This window comes from Mastigoproctus giganteus, chromosome 7 (genome assembly GCF_048544385.1).
Source record: "Mastigoproctus giganteus isolate SK-2022 chromosome 7, ASM4854438v1, whole genome shotgun sequence".
Classification (NCBI taxonomy): Eukaryota; Metazoa; Arthropoda; class Arachnida; order Uropygi; family Thelyphonidae; genus Mastigoproctus; species Mastigoproctus giganteus.
In genome coordinates, this window is record NC_143581.1 from 27,947,526 (window position 1) to 27,972,952 (window position 25,427).

At 35.6% G+C, this 25,427-nt stretch overlaps 1 protein-coding gene across 1 annotated transcript in view; it reads right to left on the minus strand.

The window, feature by feature from the left end:
* LOC150082756 (uncharacterized) overlaps positions 1-25,427 on the minus strand; it is a 60,617-nt gene that overhangs the window by 19,797 nt on the left and 15,393 nt on the right. The window contains exons 4-6 of the mRNA XM_090378268.1: positions 17,932-18,110; positions 14,939-15,033; positions 9,108-9,480 (exon numbers count right to left, since the gene is read on the minus strand). Coding sequence (XP_090234394.1) covers positions 9,108-9,480; positions 14,939-15,033; positions 17,932-18,110 — 647 coding nt within the window. The remainder of the gene's footprint in view (positions 1-9,107; positions 9,481-14,938; positions 15,034-17,931; positions 18,111-25,427) is intronic.

Consider the following 25,427-nt stretch of genomic DNA (forward strand, 5'->3'; position numbering starts at 1 on the left):
CAAGAAATCTTTAGCAAAAGATGCTAAGAAAAACAGCAGGGATTTCTTTACTTATATAAACTCTAAAAGGAAGGGGATGAATCTGATTGGTCCACTTGATATCGATGGTTCGACTGTTGATGATCCTGCTCAGATAGGAAACAAACTGAATGAGTATATTGCATCTACATTCACACATGAGGAGTTATTAAGGTTTAAAAACGCCAGAAGGTTGTCAAATTGTAGCAGGGTGCTTAATGATTTTGTAATAACTGAGAGCAAAGTGGAGGAGAAATTGTTGAAGTTAAACATAAGATGTTTAACTTCTGATGTTTAACCTGTGGTGGATGGGATCTATCCAGTTATATTAAAGGAGGCGGCAAAGCAACTAAGCAAACCCTTAGCCATAATAATGAGAGCATCCTTAGACTTAGGGGAGGTCCCCACGGACTGGAGAGTGCAAATGTATCCCCAATTCACAAAGGGGGATTGAAGGGTGACACGAGTAATTACAGACCAGTTAGTTTAACTTCTGTTCCAGGTAAATAATGAAGTCACTGGCTAAAGATGCATTGCAGGATCATCTAGACAAGACTGCAGCAATAATTCAGACACAGCATGGGTTTGTTAAGGGAAAGTCGTGTCTGACAAACTTGATAGGATATTATGATGTGGTTACAAAGGAACTGGATGCAAAAAATAATTTTGACATCATATATTTGGATTTCAGGAAAGCTTTTGACACTGTTGCGCATGGAAGACTATTGTACAAATTGGAGCAGAATGACATTAAGGGTAAGTTGCTACAATGGATAAAAGGATGGTTAAGTGCGAGAAGACAGAGGGTGGTAATGAATGGGTGCTGCTCTTCTTGGACTAACGTTATTAGTGGAGTCCCACTGGGTTCGGTGTTGGATCCTCTGTTGTTTTGTATATTTATCAATGATATTGATGAAGGTATATCAGACTTAGTGTCGAAGTTTGCAGATGATACAAAGGTTGGCAGGGTTGTTAATGGCAGTGTGCTACTGCAACAGGATCTAGATAATTTGGGCAGATGGGGTAAGAAGTGACAACCAAAGTTTAACCTTGACAAATGCAAAGTACTGCATATGGGTAGAAGTAACCCCAGAGAAACGTACCAACTGTGTGGTACTACACTTAAGGTGGTAGAAAACGAAAAAGACCTGGGAATAATTGTGCAGTCAGATATTAAGTTTTCTGAGCAATGCAGACAGGCTGCCAGGGTAGGTCATGTTGTTTTGTCAATCATATATAGGAATTTTTCTAGCAGGGAGAAGGAGGTGATTGTCCCTCTGTATAAGGCAATGGTCAGGCCACACCTTGAGTGCTGCGTACAGGTCTGGAGGCCTCATTTTAGGAAGGATGTAGATTTACTTGAGTGAGTACAGAGAAGGGCAACAAGATTGGTGAGGGGAATGAAGGGATCCTCTTACCAAGAGAGGCTTAAGTTCTGCAAATTGCAGTGGCTGGAGACTAAGACACCTGCGCGGTGATCTGATTGAGGTGTATAAGACCTTGAATGTGTTGAGCACATTGAATTCTGATGGGATCTTTCCACTTGTTCAGATTACGAACCTAAGAGGCATAAATTCAAATTAAGAAAAGACAGATATAGAATAGATGTGTGGAAATTTGCCTTTAGCCAGTGGATGGTTAATTGCTGGAACAAACTTCCATCTGTCGTTGTGGAAGTTGATAGGTTAAATAAATTTAAGGAGGAACTGGACAGGCATTTTGAGGGAATGGTGTGATTTTTTTTTTTTTTTTTTGGCTGATGCTGCATAAGCTCATACATTTGCTTTCTTGCATCACATGCCACTACTACTACTACTACTTGATTAACTTGTTGAATAAATAAGTCTTTTTGTGGAACATTACGAAGTCCAAATTCAATATATGTTACGCACTGTTTTTTTAGGCAGTTTTCGAGGTGGCAAATTATAATTTAATCCTTTGGATAACTCGATACTGATTAATTATAAGAAGATTCCTATTAAGGAAATTTTTCATTTAATGAATATCTTAGTTGAAGCCTACTATATCACCTTTCAAGCCAAAGTATACAAACAAATTTTTGGGTTACCAATGGGATTAAGCGTGAGCAGCTGTTTGTTTGTTATTTGGTTTCTAGGAGCATTAGCAACTAAGGCCATATTTCTCCGGGAATATGCAGTGGTCATTCCCTTGAACTATCCGCATCCTTCGTATCTGGTGGTGACAGGCTTGAACCCCGGTCTAATCAAGAAGCGTGTGCTATGCACTGCTGCTCCTTCCCACCTGGCTATAAAGGCGCTGCGTGAGCAGCTGCAGATTGGAGAGGTATCTTAGCGTATACATTTGATGCCTTTTTTACCCCATATCGTCTAAATATCCCCCACATACTATGGGGGATATTTAGACGATATTCTAGTTATTACTGATAGTAGCACTATCCAAGACATTTTACATTCGTTTAATAATATTCATTCTAAACTCAAATTTACATTGGAAAGGGAGAATATGGATACTAAGTCATTAAATTTTCTAAATTTCATGCTTACTCAGGACTCGAATAAAATCCAATTTAACCTCTATCGTAAACCTACAAACACCAATATGCTTCTGCATTATAACAGCTACCACCCATTTACCTACAAAAGATCGATTATCTGTAATCAATTTCTCAATGCCTATAAATATTCAATGAAGGAATCAGCTTTGGGCACAGAAATACAAATATTAACCAGCAGATTCTTAAACAGGGGTTATCCCCTTGCTACAATAAACTGAATTAGGATACAAGCTAAGGATAGGATACAAAACACTACACCAACCGACCGACAATAGTAATATCAAAAAATACTTTATTTCTGTCCCATATGTTGAACAGTGGCACAAACAGCTTAACAGATTCTTCAAAAATACTGAATTTAAAATTGTGTCCAGGCCAATATGGAAATTATACACTATACTGAAAAATCACTCAGTCCTTTCCTCGTTTGGAACACAAATAAATGACCTGGTATACAACATTTCTTGTGGCAATTGCGACTCATCTTATCAAGTTTCTACGCGGTTTCCTCTCAATTTTTGTGTTAATCAACATGCGGCCTCAGGTTGTGCTCCTCATTCAGCAGCATCAGAATTAGCCTTTCATGCCGTTAACAAAAAACATACTTTCTTATTTAATGAAGCAAAAATACTTAGTGTCCAACGTAATTATACGAGACTATTAATTGCAGAAACCATCAAAATTAAATTACATGAGAATTCTGTTAATATCGCCAGCCATATTTAATCTCCGATTTGTGGTCTTTTAAAGCACATGCACGAAGACAAATAATCCCTATTTAAGTTTCATGCTCACCCCTATTCGGTAATTTTCATCCCTGTGATTACAACATATGGTCAAAAAGCATTGTCAGCTTCAAGAAGGAAAACTGTTTTTCAATTTTTTTGTTAAATTAATTTTTTACTTGATTTTTAATTTCATTTAAATTGATTTTTAATTATTTTTGACTGTAATGTAAGTTTCTCAATTTTTTAATTGTTTTCGTTTTAATTTCTGGAGAGTATCATACAGAAGTGTTCTACATATCATATTGAGATAAACCTCTTATAATTTTTCAAATATATTGATATCAATGTAGAACGTATTGAGCATTAGCGCTCTAGTTCATACTATTTAAAAATCTTATATAATAAGAATGTTATTAGTGCAATGTAATAATAGTATTAGATTTCATATTTAATTAAATATAAAAAATTAAATTGCAAATATAAAAGTTGATTAACAGAAATTAAATCCTATTTAAAAAAATGGATAAATAAATAAACAATTAGTTGCAAGGAACTATTCTTGAGGCCTGTTGTCCATGAGAATCATGTCCACAATTTGCATTCAGCCTTTTGCATTTTAAAGTACATAACTATTGAGCTACTTGTTGCTATATACTTAAACAGTTCCTTAATTTTTGGATTTGTGTAAGTGCATTTTTTTTTTTTTTTTTTTTTTTTTTTTTGTAAATCACATCACTTATTTCAATTTTAATATAGTTTCCTGCAACCAATTTCATATATTTTATGAATAAAATGGATATAGTAGTGATTGGCTATATAAGCCATACATTTTAACTTATAGTTTATGTCCTTGACGTTGTCACAGACATTCTCTCAGATATGCCAGACAAGCTGTACTCGCTACTGGGAGTCTAAAACGCTGATGGAACTAATATTCGGGTGACATTCAAGTCAAGTGGACCCAATTTTGGCGAAGTCCGGACGATCTGTGACAGCCAAATCCTCTGCTTGCACCTTCACGATGGTGGGACTATTAGTAACCCTGGGTATAACCTCCATTCACATGCACACTGTTGGTGACCACCAGGTGTGAACCAACGTAAGCAGGATTCGAGGTGTGGTGCCCACACCACATGGAGGAATGCCACCCCTCTGTGTTACCAAGCAATACTAGGTGGTAGGTGACTCTCATCAACTGGTGAAATACCACCACTTTGCTTATCGGAGGCTTAAAGTAGTGGAACCCATGTTTAGTCTCCAGAGCTAAGTTCCATCTCTTCCATCATGCAGTATGACTGATGACTTTTGAGGTTATGATGAACATCATGGTGAGATCCAATCTTCCTTACACTTTGAGGGTACAGCTCTAAAACGGTATTCGCAGGCCGGCCGCTAGTTAGTACACCGGACCGAACCTATTGGTAACTCTTTAGGAGGCTTCCAGATCAGCTAGTGTATAATCTTGCTACCTCTACTCTACTCTACTCTGGAGGGAGTCCGAGTAGTGTGTATGCGGGAGCATTGTCGAGGCCACGTTATGTCGAGGATCTGGGTATATTCTTACCATGTGTATGCCATACCCAAAAATTTCATTACTTCATACAGCATGTCCCCCCCACTTTTTCTTACTATTGAATACACCATGAATTGTCAAACTAATAGAGTAAGCTTATCTGTGAAAAGATCTAAACCTCCCAAACACTTCCTAGTTCATTTCACAAATATACGAGGTCTCAATTCTAATCTCAACAATGTCCATTTCCACTTGCAGTCTTCCAAACCCCATGTACTTTTTCTGACAGAATCTCAGTTATCAGTTGATTCAACCACTGCTCATCTCAGTTCCCCAAATTATTCGCTGTATGATTCCTTTCACCTCAAAGGTGGTAACTGTGCATATGTCCGTTCTGATATTCCCCGTCAGAGACTTGGTAATTTGGAATCTCCTCTGGCTTCAAATCTCTCTACCTCATTGCATCAAATTCAACTGTTGTCTCTACCACTGTCCCAAATCCACTAATCACTTGGAGCTCTTTGACTTCCTCTCTTTGCAACTTAACTTTCTCCAGTCCAACTTTCCTAACAGTGAGGTAAATTTTCTTGGTGATTTTAATGTTCACAACTCCAGCTGGCTTCCATTTTCTAGTCACACCGACCCAGCTGGTCGAGATGCTGAGGCTTTTGCAATTACTAATGACCTTGCACAGATTGTTCATTTACCTACAAGAATACCGGACAATCCTAATCATGCAGCCAACAGGCTTGATCTTTTTCTCACAAACAAATCTTCTAAGTACACGGTCGAAGTGAGTGGTCCTTTAGGCACCTCAGATCACAACTTGGTGATTGTCTCCTCTCCAATGGAGCCTTTATTTCATGGTTATTCCCAACCTCGTGTTGTTTGGCATTACAAGAATGCAAAATGGGATGACCTGTGATATTTCTTTTCTTATTTTCCTTGGTCGGATTACTGTTTCAAAACTTCTGATGTCAATGTTTGCTCCGATCATGTCAGTGAAATTATTTTCTTCAAATAGGCCTCTGGGGTTGGGAAAATTCATATTCACAAAAATTTACAAACGTACACCAACCGTTGCTGAAATAATTTACTTTTAATTTACTTTACTGTAAAATATACATACAACTGATGAAATAAAACTTTTCTTTAAATTAATATAGAATTAAAATAAAATCTATTTACAATAAAATGTAAAATATATATATATATATAAAATAAGAAAAATTTATGAGAAAATAAAAGCGATAAAACAGTGAAACTAAAATCACTAAAATACCGATAAAACAATGAGAGTAAAATTGCTAAAATCCCGAAGCTTTCAGAGGCATCTGCCTTTTTTCTCAACAGTAAGATTTTTATGGTACAACACTTCCTTAAATAACAGCAGGCTCACGGCTCTCAGCACGTTGTTCCACAGGAGCAAGGGCAGTATTCTCTGAAGGCTGGTGTACGTGTGTAAATTTTTGTGAATCAGTGAAATTATTCTTGTAGGAATGGAATCCTTTATTCCACACTCCATTTTAAAATCTCGTCCTTTATCTAAACCTTGGTTTTCCAATAAATGTGCTAAGGCAGTTCAAGAGAAGAATGTTGCATATCCTAATTGGCTTGTTTCCAAATCTTCAATTTCATTTTCTGCCTACACCAAAGTTCACAACAATTGTAAAGCAGTTATTAACCAGTCCAAACTAGATTTTGAACAGGCTAAGAGTAGAAAACTTGCTTCTTGCCCTAATGGCAGCCGAGCATTCTGGTCTCTTGCCAAAGCTATTGGCTGCAACTTTTGCTCATCTCTGTTTCCACCTCTGCCAAAACTGGATGGTTCTGTTGTCACTTCAGTCAAGGATAAAGCTGACCTGCTAGCATCCGATTTTTCTTCTAACTCATGTATTAATGATCTTGGTAAAACACCTCCCACCATTCCCAACACGCTCCATTCAATGCCTCCTGTGGTCTAACGTCAAAAGGATATCAGAAGGATTTTGACGAATCTTGGTGCTAAGAAAGCTCCAGGTCCCGATGGTATTTCTCCACTTGTTCTCAAAACCTGTGCTCCTGAACTTCCTCCTGTTCTTTGCCGCCTTTTTTTTTCACTTTCTTATTCCAAAGGTGTTTTTCCTTCTGCTTGGAAATTTGCTCATATCCAGCCAGTTCCTAAAAAGGGTGACAAATCCCTTCCATCCAATTATCGTCCCATTGAAATTACTTCTACTCTTTCTAAAGTAATGGAGAAATCAGTTAACCGCCAACTCTTAAATTACCTAGAAACCTTCCGTCTGATCAACCATCGCCAGTATGGATTCCGTCAGTGTCGATCCACTGGTGATATTCTGGCTTATGTTACCCATTTATGGACAAATTTAATGGAAAAGTTCAGGGAAACACAAACAGTTGCTCTTGACATCTCAAAGGCTTTCGATTGTGTTTGGCATAAAGATCTCCTAAACAAGCTTCCATCTTATGGTTTGCCAACTGTTTTTGTAATTGGTTATCTAATTTTCTCTCTGATCACTTACTGATGGTGATGATAGATGGCTCTCTGTCTTCTAACTTTTCCACTAATGCTCCCCCAAGGTTCAGTTCTTTCACCCACTCTTTTCCTCTTGTATATTAATAACCTTCTTCCATTGACTGGAAATTCTATCCATAGTTTTGCCGATGATAGCACATTACATTCCACTTTCCAATTTGAGAAACTTGCCCTGCCCAATCAGCTTCAACATCTTGAATATCCACTACCAATTCCTTAAATGCTGATCTCCAGGTAATTCTCCAGTGGGGCGAAGACAACTTAGTTGATTTCAATCTTTCTAAAACTCAGTCTTGTCTTATAGCTCGCAAAAAGAATTCTTCTGCTCCTATGCTTATCTTTGTTGACACTCCAATTTCTAGGCAAAATGATATATCTCTTTTGGGGATTACCCCGACTTCTAATCTCTCTTGGCACAAGCATATTACAAATATTGCTTCCTCTGCATCTAAAAAACTTTGTTTTCTCTTTCGCTCTCGGCGTTACTTTTCTTCCAAGCAGCTATTAACTCTGTACAAATTGCAAATCCGCCCTACCATGGAATATTGTTCCCACATCTGGGGTGGTGCCCCAAAACCTCTCTCAGGCTTCTAGATTCCATTCAGAAGAGGGCAGTTAGGTTAATTAATGACTCCTCTCTAACAGAGTCTCTCCACTCGCTGTCTCATAGACATACTGTTTCTGCTGCATGCCTTTTCTACAGATACTTCCATGGGCACTGTTCTTTTTCTGAACTGGCTTCTATAATTCTCGCTCTCTCTTTCAAAATAGTCCGAACACGGGTCACCACTAGCCAACATCCATTTACTGTCCAACTTCAAACTCACAGAACCAACTTTTCGTCTTCCTTGTTTATTCATTCAACTGCCATTTTCTGGAACAACCTTCCTTCGTATGTATTTCCTGAAAATTACAGCCTACAGAAGTTCAAGTCTAATGTCAACAGATATCTTCTTTCGTCTTCTCAACCTCCAACCCAAGCACAGTACTAAGTACTATAGGTTCTAATTATCTCTTGTGTTTGGGGTTTTTATAAAAAAAAAAAAAAAAAAATATATATATATATATATATATATATATATATATAGCCAGTTTATTCATGAATTTAAATAGCCTAAACCAAAGTTGATCGCAAGTTGGTTCCTATTTGGTAGTAGTATTAGTAGCAAGCTTGATACTACTACTACTACCATATTGCAGGTAAGTCATCTGAAGTCATCATAAGATAAATTATCACAAGCCATCTTGCACATATGTGTTCAGATGCACACATATATGCAAGATGGCTCTCACAGCAGCTATGAAAATATTCTTTTAGAAGGCATTAGTGTCTCATTACAAAGATAATGTCACGATTTTTACTGAAATTTACTGTTCCCTGTCAAAATTTTAATCCAAAATGATTAACTTATACTACCTTAAATTAATGTGAAATCATAAATTAGCCAATTTATAAATGTTTTTAGTAATATTTGATTTTATGCTCTCAATGTGCTTTAGTTTCATCAATAAAACAAGAATTTAGTTAAATGTATTTACTTTCTGTAAATACATTAAACTATATTCTTGTTCTTTTGATGACATCTGATATCACAGTTATCAGTTACTTTTACACAGGATATAGTGCATGATGATCAGCAACATTAGACATTTGAGACTGTTAAATTCATTTTCTATAAAATAATGATCTCTGCAATTTCTAAAATATGTGGAATTATTTTGAGAACTATGATTAGTATTATTAAGAATAAATGATATTTACCACAAAATAATTACCATGGAGGGAATATCTGAAAAATGCTGCCTCTTGAAAGTTTCATTTCATTGTATTTGTTGATATCAATCAATACAGTGAAAAAATTATCTATAAAAGAAATATGACCTTCCTCTTGAAACTGAAGGGACACATCTTTTCTTCCTTCTCTAAATATAGAATGTTCTGAGATTTTTACATAATTACTAGGTGAGGAATGTCCAAATGCAGGTTCATCATTGATTTTAATACAATTCAGGAAAGAATGCACTTCAGTTGTTTCAGGTTCATCCCTGTTATTCCAATTATATGTTCCATAAATTTTACAGCAAACTAACACCATTCCTCCTTCTACACTGGCATCTAATACTTTCAGATGAAGTGCTTTGGTTTCTTCTGTAAAAAATAAAAAGAGAAAACCAAAAGTAATATATTAAGTTATCAATTAACTTTCATTATACCATTTGCATAATCTCAGTAGGGCCAAAAGGTAGCAAGACAAAAAAAAAAAAAAAAAAAAAAAGGAAAAATATATTCTACGTAGGTTGTAGGATAATAGACTGATACTGAATAATACAAGGTGGAGAAAAAGTAGGTATACAGTTGTTATACATGAACTATATAAGGTAAAAAAATACACAGATAAAAATACACAATTCCTTAGGCGTTAAAAATGATCGCCCTCACTGTTCACACATTCCTGATACTGATTAGTCAAGCCATGGATATCATCAATATTGCTACACAGACCTCTGCAATTTCAATGTACAAATTGTCCATTTAGCATTGGAAGAAGAGTGTTTTTTACTGCATTTTAACAACAATCTGTTTACAGCACTCCAATTTTAACATTTTTTTTTTTTTTGAAATATGGGATGTGGAGTATCCATATCCTCCTCTGCATAGGTCTCTTAGATGGTTTCATCAAAGTTAGTTGTATCATCAGTTTCAATGTCTGTAGATGAAAAAGACTGCACAATCTTCACTGAATTAGATTTCTTCAGTCTTGCATTATCTGGAGGGGCTGGAGTAGCAGTATATGGTATTGTGACTGGTGTATTATTTTCTTGATCCTTGATGTAGTAGTAGTAGTAGTAGTGGCATGTGATGTGTTCTTTAAGGGACTGCTGCAGGGATTGCCAAGACAGCTGTACCCAATTGACAAGGGATGTATTTGTATTTTGTGTTGCAGCTGCAAATAAATATTTCAGCATAATGAGTAAAATTTTTTTCCTTGCTTCTTGGAAGTCACTTTATATTCTAGCTTAGACTTTTGTATTTTCTTTACTGTTTTCAAGACTTTTAAATAAGTTGGATAGTTCCAAGGAACACATGCAGTGCAGTCTGCATGTGTTCCTTGGACCGACATTTCAGGCACAACAAGTCTCCTTTGCATACTGGCTGAGCATGGCCAAATTTTTGGCACTTGAAGCACCTAACAGGATTAAGAATATAAGGTCATATATGGCAGTTCACGTATCCAGCTTAACTGTTGTTGGAAACACTGGTGCAGAAAATGCCAGAATAACACTGCATGTAGGTATGAGGTCAGTACCTTTCTTAATTTTAATTCTTTTCACCTGTGGAACTTTGTTTTCTCGTAGTTCTTGACCTAATTGTTCTTCAGAGATGTGTAGTAAGTCTCATTCAGACAGGATGCCCTCACAGGTATTTAGAGTGTCTATAGTTCATGGTCCTTTCATCATTTTAGGTGATCCAGCAGCATTCTTGAGATATTTCTGAATAAGAAATGGAAAAAGTGAACTTAATGATGAATATATTGACTTGTCTGAAAATGCATTATTAGTGACCATGGTCATTCCTTATGGAATAATTATTTTCTTTGTCTCCTAGGATGACATTGGTCAAAACTGGTTGTGTTTCTGAAGAAATTGAGCTCAGAGGCTGAAGTGATGGATCCACATTAGTTCTTTTCTGCCCTGGGAGTTTATTTTTACCACCCAGGCTTCCAGCCCTGCCACAGGAAAGCAGGAACAGTGTCTAGTATGACCAAGCAAAGATTAGTATATATTAGTATAAACAAAATAAAAAGGGTAACTTTCCTTTCTTGCACTTTTCAAATACTTTTGAAACAAAAGCTGCTATGAAATAAGGAGATTTATTAACAATAGGAACAAAAAAACTAGAAATCACTAGAAAATCATTTAGTCACAAATTGCTTGGCACCTGGGCCAATAAGTTCAGAATTTGACTGTCATCAACATCTGTTTCAGAACTTATCCTGCATTTGTTTTAAATCAATGACAGGAGAATCCTTCATTTATGCTATCTGTTTGAAAGTAGATAGACACATAGAAGTCTGCAGCCTGGAGGAGGGAAAAAACAAAGATGAAGAGGTTCCCTGCTTTTCACAAGGATATTCTATTTTTAAATTCCACCATTTATGTATTTTTATTGGTTTAAATTACGACTTAATGGCAATCATTTGAAACTAGTTCTGTGATAGAAAGGTTGTTGTTGTTGTTGTTGTTTTTAGGAGCATTAGCAACTAAGGCCATATTGCTCCGGGGATATGCAGTGGTCATTTCCTGACCTTTCTGCATCCTTCGTATTTGGTGGTCACGGGCTCGAACCCCGGTCTAATCAAGAAGTGTGTGCTACGCACTGCTGCTGCTGCTCCTGCCCACCTGGCTACGGAGGGGCCAACTCGAAAGGTAAACAACTTATTATTTGTGGATGATAGACAAAGCAGATAATTCCAAGAATGATCTTAATTATTCACACTTCACAAACAGAAGATGTTAAAGGGATCACAGCCAAAAGAATGGGATTAATACTAAAGAACACAAATTTCAATAATAATTATCTAAATTCAGTATGTTATAAGATTTATTTTTTGAAAAGTAACTGCAGAAAGACAATAGAATTAATGGTTAAACTTTTCAAAAGAATCAATCTGTATTCCTTCTATATATGAATGCTACTTCTTTATATACCTTTTTATACACCTGTTACCTGTTTTATTAAAATTTGATGATCTGGTAATTATTTTCCATAAATTTTATCTTAAACAATGGGGAAATGTGTAACTACCAAATCCAGTCTCCCTCCATTGATGAATTAAAATAGAAAATATCCTAACATGACAGTGGAAACACAACTTTTACAACTATATAATGGCCCAAGTTGAAGAAGATATTTGTGAGGGCAAAAATGAGAGTTTAATATCTGTGCAGTTAAATTCTAAGGTACCTCTGCTTGAACCAGGAGACTGAAATTTTTGCATGTACATCTGATAACCATCAGAGGAAAAATTCTAACACCCCCAAATTTTTGAATTTAAGTAGCTGATAATTATGTCAATTTTAATTTCACACATATGATGAGATATGCAAAAGGAAAACTAAATTGAAGATGCACTATTAAACACCCTCAACTGCTCATAATGATTTGCTTTTTAATGGCAATTAAAAGTCCCCAATTTGTTGATATATAAGCACAGTATTATCACTATAGCCAGTTTTGTGTTGTCAATGATATGTGCTTTGCTTTTTAAACTTCTTTTTAATAGTACACACTTTGGATTATCTCTCCTATATCAGTATTTCTATTCTCTCGCTACCTAAAATTCATCAAAAACATAGTTCTAATTTTAAGTCATAGTAACTGGGTGACAAATAATGGATTGTGATCTTGCACAGGCTAAACTCTTATTTTACGTATTTATTATTTTTTTGATTAAAGTTTCTTACATCTTATTGAATTTCAATAGCATATAAACTACCAAATTTGTGCCTCACAGATTATAATATATTAGTGCTTTATTTCTCTTAATTATACAAATTTCTTACACATTGCAACAATAAATTTAATAATCTTGAAATTAATTGATTTTGCATTCAACACAAGCAATATAATTTTTTTTAAAATGATTATTGAGAATTACTTTGCAATACAGGGAATGAGTTGTAAGACATATTAAAATAACAACAGACTTTTTCTGATTACAATCAATCACAAAGAACACGTTAAATATGCTCTTTATATTCCTAAATATGTTCCTTCAATGTTGAAGGAACATATTTAGGAAAGGAAAACATATTTTGGAAAGGAAACTTCAAAGTTTCCTTTCCAAAACTTATCATTACTATATTTTTGAAGCCAGGCATTGACTTCTCCTCTCTAGCTATGAAAGTCCTAGACAGCATCTTCTTCGATAAGGGGCCGTTTCGTCAACGTTGAAAATCTGCTGCTTAGTGTAGCCACCTTCTTCAGTTACCTAGCTAACTCAACTGGACAGCTTTCTGCAGCTTCTGCATCAGCACTAGCTGCTTCCCCACTACTGTAGCTGCATTTATTTATCCAACAAATATCTACTACTGGGAATCACTATCAAAGAAAAACTTCCTATTCATTGACTCAGTCCATCTGACACTTATCCCTAATCCTTTAAGTAAACATATGAGTAACTGGCATGTTTTTGCTTGTGGTTAAGGAGACCTGCTTTTTAAAATTCAATAGCATTGGCATTTCTTAAAGTGTCTTACTGAACCCCCCTTCCCCAGTTCAGTAGTGTACTATCTAGTTTTCAAGGTTAAAATATCTTATTGATAAATACAATAACTATTTTTAAAATAAAAAATTCCTTAAAATTATGCTTCCAGGTTAAATACAAATCCAAGATAGGTGCTAAATAACATGATTTACAAGAAAATTATTTTTTATGAGTACTGTGCACCTTTTTCCTTTTGTGCACAATGTAAGGTGGATGTGAAGTTTTCTATTTAACACCAGTTTTTGAGTCTATAATGCAGCTGCCAGGTAGATAATTTTCCTTCACGTTTTGTTACTAAAAAAGTAAACATCAAAGAGAGAGTATATGATAATATGCTTTTCAAAAAATAGTTACGAACAGCACTCACTATTTTCCTTGCACAAAACAATGGTCTGAATACATCCGATTTATATTTTGCACAAATTTTTACAAGTTTATAATGCAGCTGCCAATGGATAATTTCCCTTTAAATTTTATTATTAGATCAAGGAGAATGATATAACAGTATGGATTTCAAGCAACAATTTTACCCTTTCTTTTTCCCCTCTTTTGAGCATAGCATAAGGTGATACAAAGTTTTCTATTTGACACATTTCTGCAGTTGAATCACAGCTGCCAATAAATAAATTTCCCAAAATGTTTAAGTTCAAATACACATCAAAGAAAAGTTATATAATAATATCTTGTTCAATTTCAACCTGAAATGCAAAACATTTTTAATTTAGATTAGGGGGACTTTGCGCCCTGCTCGCTTTACTCATCAGCACCCGTGCACACTTTTCTACGTAAAATGTAGAGGTATGACGGAATAAGTCAAATCTTTTCTATGTAAAAGACACATCTGTCAAAACACACTGATCTATATCTAATCAAGGAATGACCTACATAATTATTTACTTGCGCATTTGTAGTGACATAATTGCCCCGTCCACTTGTACCACGTGACTCGCATCCCTCTTTTCCCATTGGCTATCCCACCACGCGACATTCAAGATCTGAAATATTTACAAAATATTAAACTATATTGGGTCCCTTCATCAGCTGACATTACAATGAAACATCAAATGATGCTGGGCATGGTCATGTATTAGACAGTGAAGCATGCGCATGAGGTTGGTGAGCGTTATGGAGGCAGTTGTCTTTCAATGGAAGACAACAATGTAATTATTTACCAGCGCATTTGTAGAGACGCAAATGCCCCCACCGTCTTCTCCCATTGGCTCGAATAAATATCACTAAGAGGAAAACTTTTTTAATGTATAGAGAGATAACACAAAAGAATGTCTACAATTATGTCAACATTGAAGTATATAATTCCTTAATATAAATAAACATTACCTTTATTGACTAATTTAGACTTCTCGTGCATCCATATGTTTCTTAATGATGTTTCCCTAGATTGCAATCTCATTGCTTGTTCTGCAAGTCCTCCACTATGAATAAATTTCATGTATTAAAATATATTCATTACTAAATAAATAAGTAATCATACTACAATTACTGCTGTTATATAAAACATTGTTTTTTTTTGTATAATGCTATTGTTTTCAGTATTTTACCAATTTTTTTTTTAAACATTTGTAGTGAACTTGGTTGTTCATTATTAAAAATATTTGAATTAATCAGAATTTTCTTAGAGTTAAAGGATGTTTACTATTATCCCAATTCTAGAGATATTTTAAATTAATGAAATTTTGGACAAAAGAGCTACAATAACAGTAACTGCAAAATTCAAATTGGCTGTGAAGTGTGACGTTCATACTTTAGAGTGTTTGTGGAAAAGCGACCAATAGTTTACTGAGAATAAACTTAATACAGAGTGCATATTGGCACTCAGTAATAATTTAATAATAAATATTACTAAAATAAGTAATCACCCCACAGCTACTGCTGTTATATAACAGCAGTAGAATAATATAAAATGCTGTTTTATATAAAACAAAACAAAACAATATAAAACAATTTTTTTTTTTTGGTGTTTTAGTAATTTTTTTCAACTCATGTAGTGCCCATTTTTTAATGAAATTAAACCATGGGCACTATACTGAGAGCAAAGTGGAGGAGATATTGTTGAAGTTAAACATAATAAGGCACCTGGAATGGATGGGATCTATCCAGTTATATTAAAGGAGGCAGCCAAGGAAGTAAGCAAACCCTTACCCAAAATTATGAGAGCTTCCTTGGACTCCCCGTGGACTGGAGGTGTGCAAATGTATCCCTAATTCACAAAGGGAGTTTAAAAGGTGACAAGTAATTATAGACCTGGTATTTTAACTTGTGTTCTGGGGAAAATAATGGAGTCACTGGTTAAAGAAGCATTGCACATAGACAAGACTGCAGTAATAATTCAGACACAGCATGGGTTTGTTAAAGGGAGGTCTTGTCTGACCAATTTGATTGGATACTATGGTGTGGTCACAAAGGAACTGGTTGCAAAAATAATCTTGATATCATATACTTGGATTTCAGGAAAGATTTTGATACTGTTGGACATGGAAGGCTGCTGTACAAATTGGAGTGGTATAGCATTAAGGGCAAGTTTCTACAATGGATAAAAGGATGGTTGAGTGGGAGATGACAGAGAGTGGTAATCAATGAACACTGCTCTTCGTGGACCAATGTTATTAGTGGAGTTCCCCAGGGTTCGGTGCTGGGCCATTGTTGTTTTGTGTATTCATCAATGATATTGATGAAGGTATATCAGACTTAATGTCCAAGTTTGCAGATGATACAAAGGTTGGCAGGGTTCTTAATGATAGTATGCTACTGCAACAGGATCTTGAAAATTTGAGCAGATGGGCTGAGAAGTGGCAATTGAAGTTTAACATTGACAAATGCAAAGTACTGCATATGGGTAGCAGTAACTCAAGAGAAACATACTAACTGTGTTGTACTACACTCAGGGAAGTGGAGAATGAAAAAGACCTGGGGGTAATTGTGCAGTCAGATATGAAGTTCACTGACCAGTGTAGATGGGCTGCCACAGCAAGTCATGGAGTCTTGTCAATGATATATAGGAATTTTGCTAGCAGAGACAAGGAGGTGATTATCCTGTGGTACAAGGCAATGGTCAGGCCACACCTTGAGTACTGTGTACAGGTCTGGAGGCTTCCTTTTAGGAAGGATGTAGAGTTGCAAAAAGAGTACAAAGAAAGGCAACAAGATTGGTGAGGGGAACAAAGGGGTGCTCTTACCAAAAAGGCTTTAGTCTGAAAATTGCAGTGCCTTGAAACTAGGCACCTGCGAGGTGATCTGATTGAGGTGTATAAGGCCTTGAATGGGTTGAGCAAGCTCAATGCTGGCGGGATTCTTCCTCTTGCTCAGATTAAGAACCTGAATAATCACAGTTTCAAATTGAAGACAGACAGTTGTGGAATAGATGAGTGGAAATTTGCCTTTCGCTAGCGGGTAGTTGATTGCTGGAACTTTATAGCTTAAATAAATTTAAGGCTGAGCTAGACAGGCATTTGGAGTGAATGGATAGGTGAAATGGGAGATTTTTGGCTGATGCTGCATAAGCTTGCTTTCTTGCATCATATGCCTCGATTAATGCTAATATGGTTACATTAAATTTAGAAAATTTAATGAAATTTTGAGCAACAGGGCTAGAATAACAATAAATGCACAATTCAGTTAATACTTTTGAGGAATTGTGGAATTGCTGCTAACAGTTTAATGAGAATAAACTTAATACAGAGAGTGCATATTGGCACTCAGGTTTTGCTCCATCTCAAGCAAGATGAAATATATAACAAACTTAACTGATAGCCAGTTACCATTATTTTCACTGAATGCCAATTTTGTTTATCTAAAACTTAGGTATGGTAGAAAACCAGAGAAAGAACTCACTCTGTATGTAGAGTAATTGAATGGTATACAGGATAATAGTATGGTACACAGTAAGTTGTCTTACAGTGCAACAAAAAAAAAAAAAAAAAACAGGGCAGCCTTGAAATGTATTGTTCTCTCAGTAAAGAAATTATTATTATTATTATTACATATTTGTTTACTCAGATAATTGCAATTTCAGTTTGACTTGGATAATTCTAGAAATATGTTAACAAAAAAGAGCTAAATCATTTATTGATTTACTTGGATGAATTTTCTCTTCACAATTTGTCTTTGTATGAAAAACCTGAATGCTATGCAAATAAGCAGAATATCAACTTTAATTTAATTTAACCTTATTTGCCACAATGTAAACTTTAATTTAAATTAACACACCAAAATAGTTATACTGATAAATCACTGCCAAATACAATTGTTGTGGAACATATATATCGATGGTTCGACTGCAGTAATTAAACATTAAAGATATTCAAAACTAGTACCTCATGAATTTCTTTCTTTTGTTGCATGAATCTAGATAAGGATCTCCAGTCACTGTAGAAAATTCTGATTCCCAGCAAATTGCTTCCAACCATTCACTACCTGTAGGAACAGACAGCTTACTACTTTCTGCAGGAGACAGAGGGGGAGAAATACTTGGGGAGCCAAGACAAGGTTCTTTCTAAAAGAACACATTTCAATATATAAATATCAAAAAATATGTATTCTGAATTGATGGGTATAAGACAAGCAAAGTTAAGCAAAAACATTTTGATCACAAACTTGTCATGATGAAAAAAAAAAAGAAACTAAACTAAATTATGCTATTTTGTAATATATTTTTAGGTAAAGCATTTTATTAATGTAGCTTTCTGTTAGCAATGAAAAATTAAAAAATTCATTTGATAAGACTACACCTCATAAACCAAATTTAACTATAGTACTACTTGCAGTTATACTTTAGAAAATCAAAAAGGCATATAAATAAAAAGTAATAAAGATCGATAAAAAAAAGTAAATAAAATCTAATAAAAGATCTATTTCCTGATCTACAAAAACATATATACATAAAAAAAAGGTAGAAGTCAGCTTACATATATAATCAGCATGTTAGACTTTTACCCTAAATGTCACATGACAGTTTTTCAGTACTAGCATTCAGTTAGTACAGTCTGGCATGCAAAATATAACAGTCACTAGTGAGCTGCTGACATGACAACAAAAAATTTCTGAAAGCATCAGCACTATAATTTAGTACGTGCCCATCACTTTAGTACTGTCTGCAGTACTTAAGAAATAAAATAATCCTTTACTGTTACATCAGCATCCAAGATTATCAATTTCGGCGAGGTGATCTGATAGAGGTGTATAAAGCTTTGAATGGTTTGAGCATGCTCAATGCCGATGGGATTCTTCCTCTTGCTCAGAATAATCACCTGAGAGGGCATAAATTGAGATTGAGGAAAGACAGATGTAGGATAGATGTGCAGAAATTTGCCTTTAGCCAGCGGGTAGTTGGTTGGTGGAACAGACTTTCATCCCTGTTATGGAAGTTGATAGCCTAAATAAATTTAAGGCTCAGCTGGACAGGTATTTCGAATGAAGGGGGGGGCTGATGCTATATAAGCCTGCTTTCTTGCATCATATGCCCTTGTTAATGCTAATGCTACTGGCTGTTGTTGAAATACTGGCACCTGCATGTCTTGGCCCCACAACGATCCATGTTTGAAGTCAGAAAGATCTCGACGTTGACCCATTCTTCCTTGCAGATAACTCAAAAACTGATTGCTACGTGTGCAAACTACAATGTTATATCAGCAGGTCCTGACTTTCAGCCTTCACTAATGTCACACCTAGGTCCATTCCTACACAAGGTGCAATGCAAAGCCAACGCTATATATATTTCCATAGTAGAAGATATTTTAATCTGTTTGATGTTAATTTTTTAAAAAAAGAATTAATTAATTTAATAATGAAAATACTTATTATTTCTTCTTATAACCACTACACTGTCAGTGGAAATGAATACATTAAAAAGTGCCAAATTTTAAATTATTGAATCTCTTTATTGCAAACATTTCCATTTCCATGCATATAAATCATATGTGCCAATGACTTTTAGGGGTGTCAGCTAAAGGGTTATCATTGGACCACTTCTGAATATCAAATTCAGCCAACAAAAGTAACTTTAAATTTGATTTTGTAGCAGCGAAATACATCATCACAGAGTGCAGATGAATTTAAATATAACTGACTATAATTAGAAAATTAGAGTTTAGACAGTTTGGAGGTTTACACAGTAAATTCAAATAAAAGATGCAAAGACTTTGTAAGCAGCAGTATTAGATATTTCAAAATATAATGGAAAAGATACAACTCTCATTGTAATAGATAAATGTGCCAACTTCAAAAGATTCAACAGGAGTCCAAAAGATTGTTTTCTACAGCAGCATGTTTGGGAGGAAGTAATACTCTTGGGGGGGGGGGGTAACCAGAGGGAGTAATACTCGTGATCTTATTTTATTTATTTATTTTTTTTATGAAAACCCCAAACACGAAAGGTATCAAAACCTATAGTACTTAGTACCGTGCATGGGTTGAAGGAGAAGTATGGGGGGAGGGGGATGCCGGAAACTTTGCTCTAGAGACTAAACATGGGTTTCACCACTTCAAGCCTCCAATAAGCAAAGTGGTGGTATTTCACCGGTTGATGAAAGTCATCTACCACCTACGATTATCAGTAGTTATTCTTCATGCATTAAGAATCTGCAGATAAAGGAACCACTAGGTGGCAGTAATCACAGAATACTGATGTGGGGTTTACTTAAAGACATAATTACCATTAGGGGTAAAGGGAAGGTTTTTTGCTTCCGTAAAGGTGACTACAGTGGTCTCAGACAGTTTTTATATTTTGTACAGTGGGACAAACTGATGATGTTACCAACAGCAAATTCTAAGTGGGAAGCATTCAAGGAACTAATCGTGGAAGCTACTAGGCTTTTCATACCTATTAAGAAATATTGTTCAAGGTTTAGGCCTAAATGGATGTCAGATGAATTAATGAGACTTGTGGCAGAGAAGAAAAATGCATGGGATGCATATAAATTATCAGGAGACACAGAAGCCTATGGCAGATATAAGCTAGTCTGTAATCAAGTCACAAAGAAGATTAGGCAAGCGAAGGCAGATGAGAAATCTTCGGAAAATGATGCTAAGAAAAACAGCAAGGATTTTTTTACTTATATAAACTCTAGAAGGAAAGGGATGAAACAGATTGGTGCACTTGATATCGATGGTTCAACTGTTGATGATCCTGTTCAGATAGCTGATAATTGGAATGAGTATTTCGCATCTACATTCACACAAGAGTTATTAAGGGAGGAAAATGCCAGAAGTTTATCAAACTGTAACAGGGTGCTTAATGATTTTGTAATAACTGAGAGCAAAGTGGAGGAGAAATTGTTGAATTTAAAGAGAAGATAAGCACCTCGGGTGGATGGGATCTATACAGTTATATTAAAGGTGGCAGCAAAGGAAGTAAGCAAACTCTTAGCCATAATTATGAGAGCATCCTTGGACTTGGGAAGTCCCCATGGACTGGAGATGTGCAAATGTATCCCCAATTCACAATGGGGGATCTAAGAGTGACACAAGTAATTACAGACCAGTTAGTTTAATTTATGTTCTGGGGAAAATAATGGAGTCACTGGTTAAAGATGCATTGCAGGATCATCTAGACAAGACTGCAGTAATAATTCACACACAACATGGGTTTGTTAAGGGAAAGTCTTGTCTGGCAAATTTGATTGGATACTATGATGTGGTTACAAAGAAACTGAATGAATAAAATAATTTTGATATCATATAATTGGATTTCAGGAAAACTGTTGTGCATGGAAGATTACTGTAAAAACTGGAGCAGTATGGTATTAAGGGTAAATTCCCAGAATGGATAAAAGGGTGGTTGAGTGGGAGAAGACAGAGAGTGGTAATTAATGGACGCTGCTCTTCGTGGACTAACGTTATTAGTGGGTTTCCCCAGGATTCAGCCCACTGTTATTTTGTATCAATGATATTGATGAAGGTATATCAGGCTTAATGTCAAAGTTTGCAGGTAACACAAAGGTTGGCAGGGTTGTTAATGACAGTAATCGCAGTGTGCTACTGCAACAGGATCTTGAAAATTTGAGCAGGTGGGCTGAGAGGTGCAACTGAAGTTTAACACTGACAAATGCAAAGTACTGCATATGGGTAGAAGTAACTCCAGAGAAACATACCATCTGTGTGGTACTATACTTGGGGTGGTAGAAAATGAAAAAGACGTGGGAGTAATTGTGCAGTCAAATATGAAGTTTTCTGAGCAATGCAAACAGGCCGCCAGAGCAGATCATGGGGTATTGTCAATGATATACAGGAATTTTGCTAGTAGAGAAAAGGTTATTATCCCTTTGTATAAGGCAATGGTCAGACCACACCTTGAGTACTGCGTACAGGTCTGGAAGCCTCATTTTAGGAAGGATGTAGAGCTGCTTGAACATGTACAGAGAAGGGCAACAAGATTGGTGAGGGGAAAGAAGGGTTCCTCCTACCAAGAAAGGCTTCTTCTTTTGATGCTGCCTCCTACTGGAGGTTGGCGATCACCACGCTGTAATTCTGTCTTGGGCGAGATGAAAAAGATCCTCAGCTGATCTGCCAGCCCAGTTGCAGATGTTTTTCAGGCAAGAAAGTTTCCTCCTCCCCATTCCTCTTTCCCTCTATTATTACTTGAAGCAATTTATATTTCTCATTTCTAAAGATGTGTCCCAGTTAGGCAGTTTTCCTTCTCTTCACTAAGCTCAACAATTATCAAGAAAAGCGTAAGTTCTGCAAATTGCAGTGGCTAGAGACTAGGCACCTGCGAGGTGATCTGATTGAGGTGTATAAGGCCTTGAATGGGTTGAGCATGCTGAATTCTGCTGGAATTCTTCTGATTCCTCAGATTATGAATCTGAGGAAGCATAAATTCAAATTGAGGAAAGACAGTTGTAGAATAGATGTGTGGATATTTGCCTTTAGCGAGCGGGTGGATGAATTTATTTAAGCTATCAACATGGAAGTTGATAGCTTAAATAAATTCAAAGAGGAACTGGACAAACTTTAGAGGGAATGGATGTGTGAAATTTTTTTTTTTTTTTTTTTTTTTTGGCTGATGCTGCATAAACTCATATGCTTGCTTTCTTGCATCACATGCCTCCATTACTATTACTATTAAGACCTCAGATATTTAAAAATGACAATATGTTAATACATAATAAAACTATTACTAGTTACCTCTTCAATGAATGAGAAATGGATTGCAACTTTGGTTTTACCTCCATAGCCGAGTGGTCAGGAGCGGGAGTGCAGTAGCACATGCTCTTTGAGCAGACCGGGGTTCAAGCCCCTGACTGCTGAATATGGTTGATTTGCCAACCTGCACTGAACCAGCGTGGCAGATTATGGTCCATTTCCCTAAGCATGAATTGTTGAGGAGGCTTCCATCCTGCAGTGGGTTGATAATGGCTGCACTTTACCTTTATTACCAGCTTAAGAAATTATGGGAAGTGATGAAAATGAGAAATTAAAGAAACAAATAACAGTACAAAAAGGGCTCCACTTGTGGTATACCAACTGAGATGAAATGTGAAATCATTTCACCTGAATGGTGAAGATTCTCTTTGTTTTGCCATGTCACTCATTTGGAGAAGTCTAAGTTTGAATCTCATAGGGTACTGTAGGAATTCTTAAAAGTCTTTCCTAATTGGAACCTGAGGTTATTAGTAGGATGGGTGGTAATGCACCTGGGCCTCTGATGAAAAACTTTAATCTTTCCTTCATGTCATTTTTTGTTAATAGATTATAATTTGTTTTCCCTAAAACTATTAAGGAAATCTGAGGATATGGAAAGATTCCTGACTATCATCATTCCTACCCAAGGCTATAAATGAGATATTTCTCTTTCAATATAGACAGCTGATTCAATTCTTTCAGCATCTCTTTGAAAAAGGATGGTCAAAAGACTAATACTTTAAGGCAAGTTTATGATGCTTCATTTCACTGGGATGTTTACAAAAGATGGCATGAGATTTGATTTTCAAATTGTCTTTGATTATTTAACTTAAGGTTTTAGTTAATACAAATGGGTTGATTTAAAGCTGTATTTTTAAATGGGATGGATTTCTCTCTCTTTTAATATGATTTTTCCTAATTTATTCATAAACAAAATTAGAATAACGTATTTTGGACATTTGGTAGTAATAGGATTTCTACAGGGATTGAATTATAAGCTTAGCTCCATAATGATCATACCTCCTGAGAATTATGCACAGAATACACATGGAAATGCAAGATCAAGAGCAAGTGTGGGTGTGTGTAACTGCCTATGAAATGAGTCATCCCAGTGAGAATAAGAGAAGTGGTGTTGCAGGTCATCTTGCCAAAAGTAATGTGCTCAAAGGCAAGTTCTTGAGTGATAAATACACTGCAGATCAGCAAGAAATGGTATCAAAATCTTTGTCAATATGGTTGACTATGATAACAGTATCATGTACATTACTGTCATCATCATTAACCGAATCTGATATACTCTAGTAAGGATGGGACCAGTCCCATTACAATATAATCTGGCCCACCAGCCTTCCATTCACTATTTCTCTCCATGCTCTCTTATTTTCTCTTAGATCTTTAAAGCCTCCTTTAGTGTTATCTAAAATCCTCTTTCCTTTAAAGCTTGCTTGACAATATTTATCCACTTTCCTCTTTGCCTGTCTATTATCATTTTTTTTTTAATATCTGCTTAGCTACTCTCCCTTCTCCCACCCCTTCTACATATCCATATACCATTGACAGTTAGCTTCACTTACCTCTGATTGAATACTTGTCACCCCCCCCCCCAAGATTTTTTCCTTGTTACTCCATTTCTAATATAACCACAGGGGCTCAACATTTGGTAAGTCCTGGCTTGGCACACCCAGGGTCCTGAGCTGGATATCATCATTCTTCTCTTTCTTGGTGATTCTCTTCTACTTTTGACTCTCTCTCTCTCTCTCTCTCTCTCTCTCTCTCTTTCAGGGTAACTTGGGAATTTTTTTTTTTCCTAGTGCAGCATAAGCTTCAGGCTTCCTTGCACCATATGGCTATTAATAATAATAATGATCTTGCCATTGCTTCTATTTGTTAGCACTATTTAATTTTCTTAAAACTGTCATTTTTTTTAAGATTTTAACTTTAGATCAATTCTTTTGTTTCTTATCCAGTTCTCAGCTGAGCTAAAAATATAAAAATTAGCAGTGACAAAAGACAAAATTAAGATCACACTAACCTACAAGTTAAACGTTTGTAATCTTAATTTTGTCTTTTGTCACTGATAATCTTGTATTTTTCATATTTAATTTGCTGAAAATGAATTTAACTAGTTTCCTACACTTGCTTTACTTATTATTTGGTTTATTTCTGTGCCCAATTTTCCATCTTCATTAAAAGTTCTTCCTAGACATACAAAATTACTAACTTTCTCTTTCAATATAGACAGCTGATTCAATTCTTTCAGCATCTCTTTGAAAAACTTGTTCTAATTTCTGGTTACTTAATCAACAATCTAATCTTCCAATTTGACGTTTTGAGAATGAGCACTTTCAATCTCAAATTATAATAAACTGCATAAAAGATTCTTTCCTAAAATGATTTATTATATTCTTTTCTTGTTTCTATTATATTCCTTCCATGTAAACTTGGGGCTGTCTTTATGCTAAAATACTGTATTTGTAATTAAGAAGGTGTGGCATGCACAAAATTCTAATTTGATACAATAACAATAACCTTTTGCTATTACTGTTACGTTTATTTTTCTCTATACAATTTCTTATTTTCTGTCCTACTATTTAGATCTCCAACCACTACTATTCTTTCTTTGTCATTAATTTCTATTGCTCCTTGTAAAATATTAGTCTTTTATTTCATTTTTTTTTTGAGTGTTCAAGGG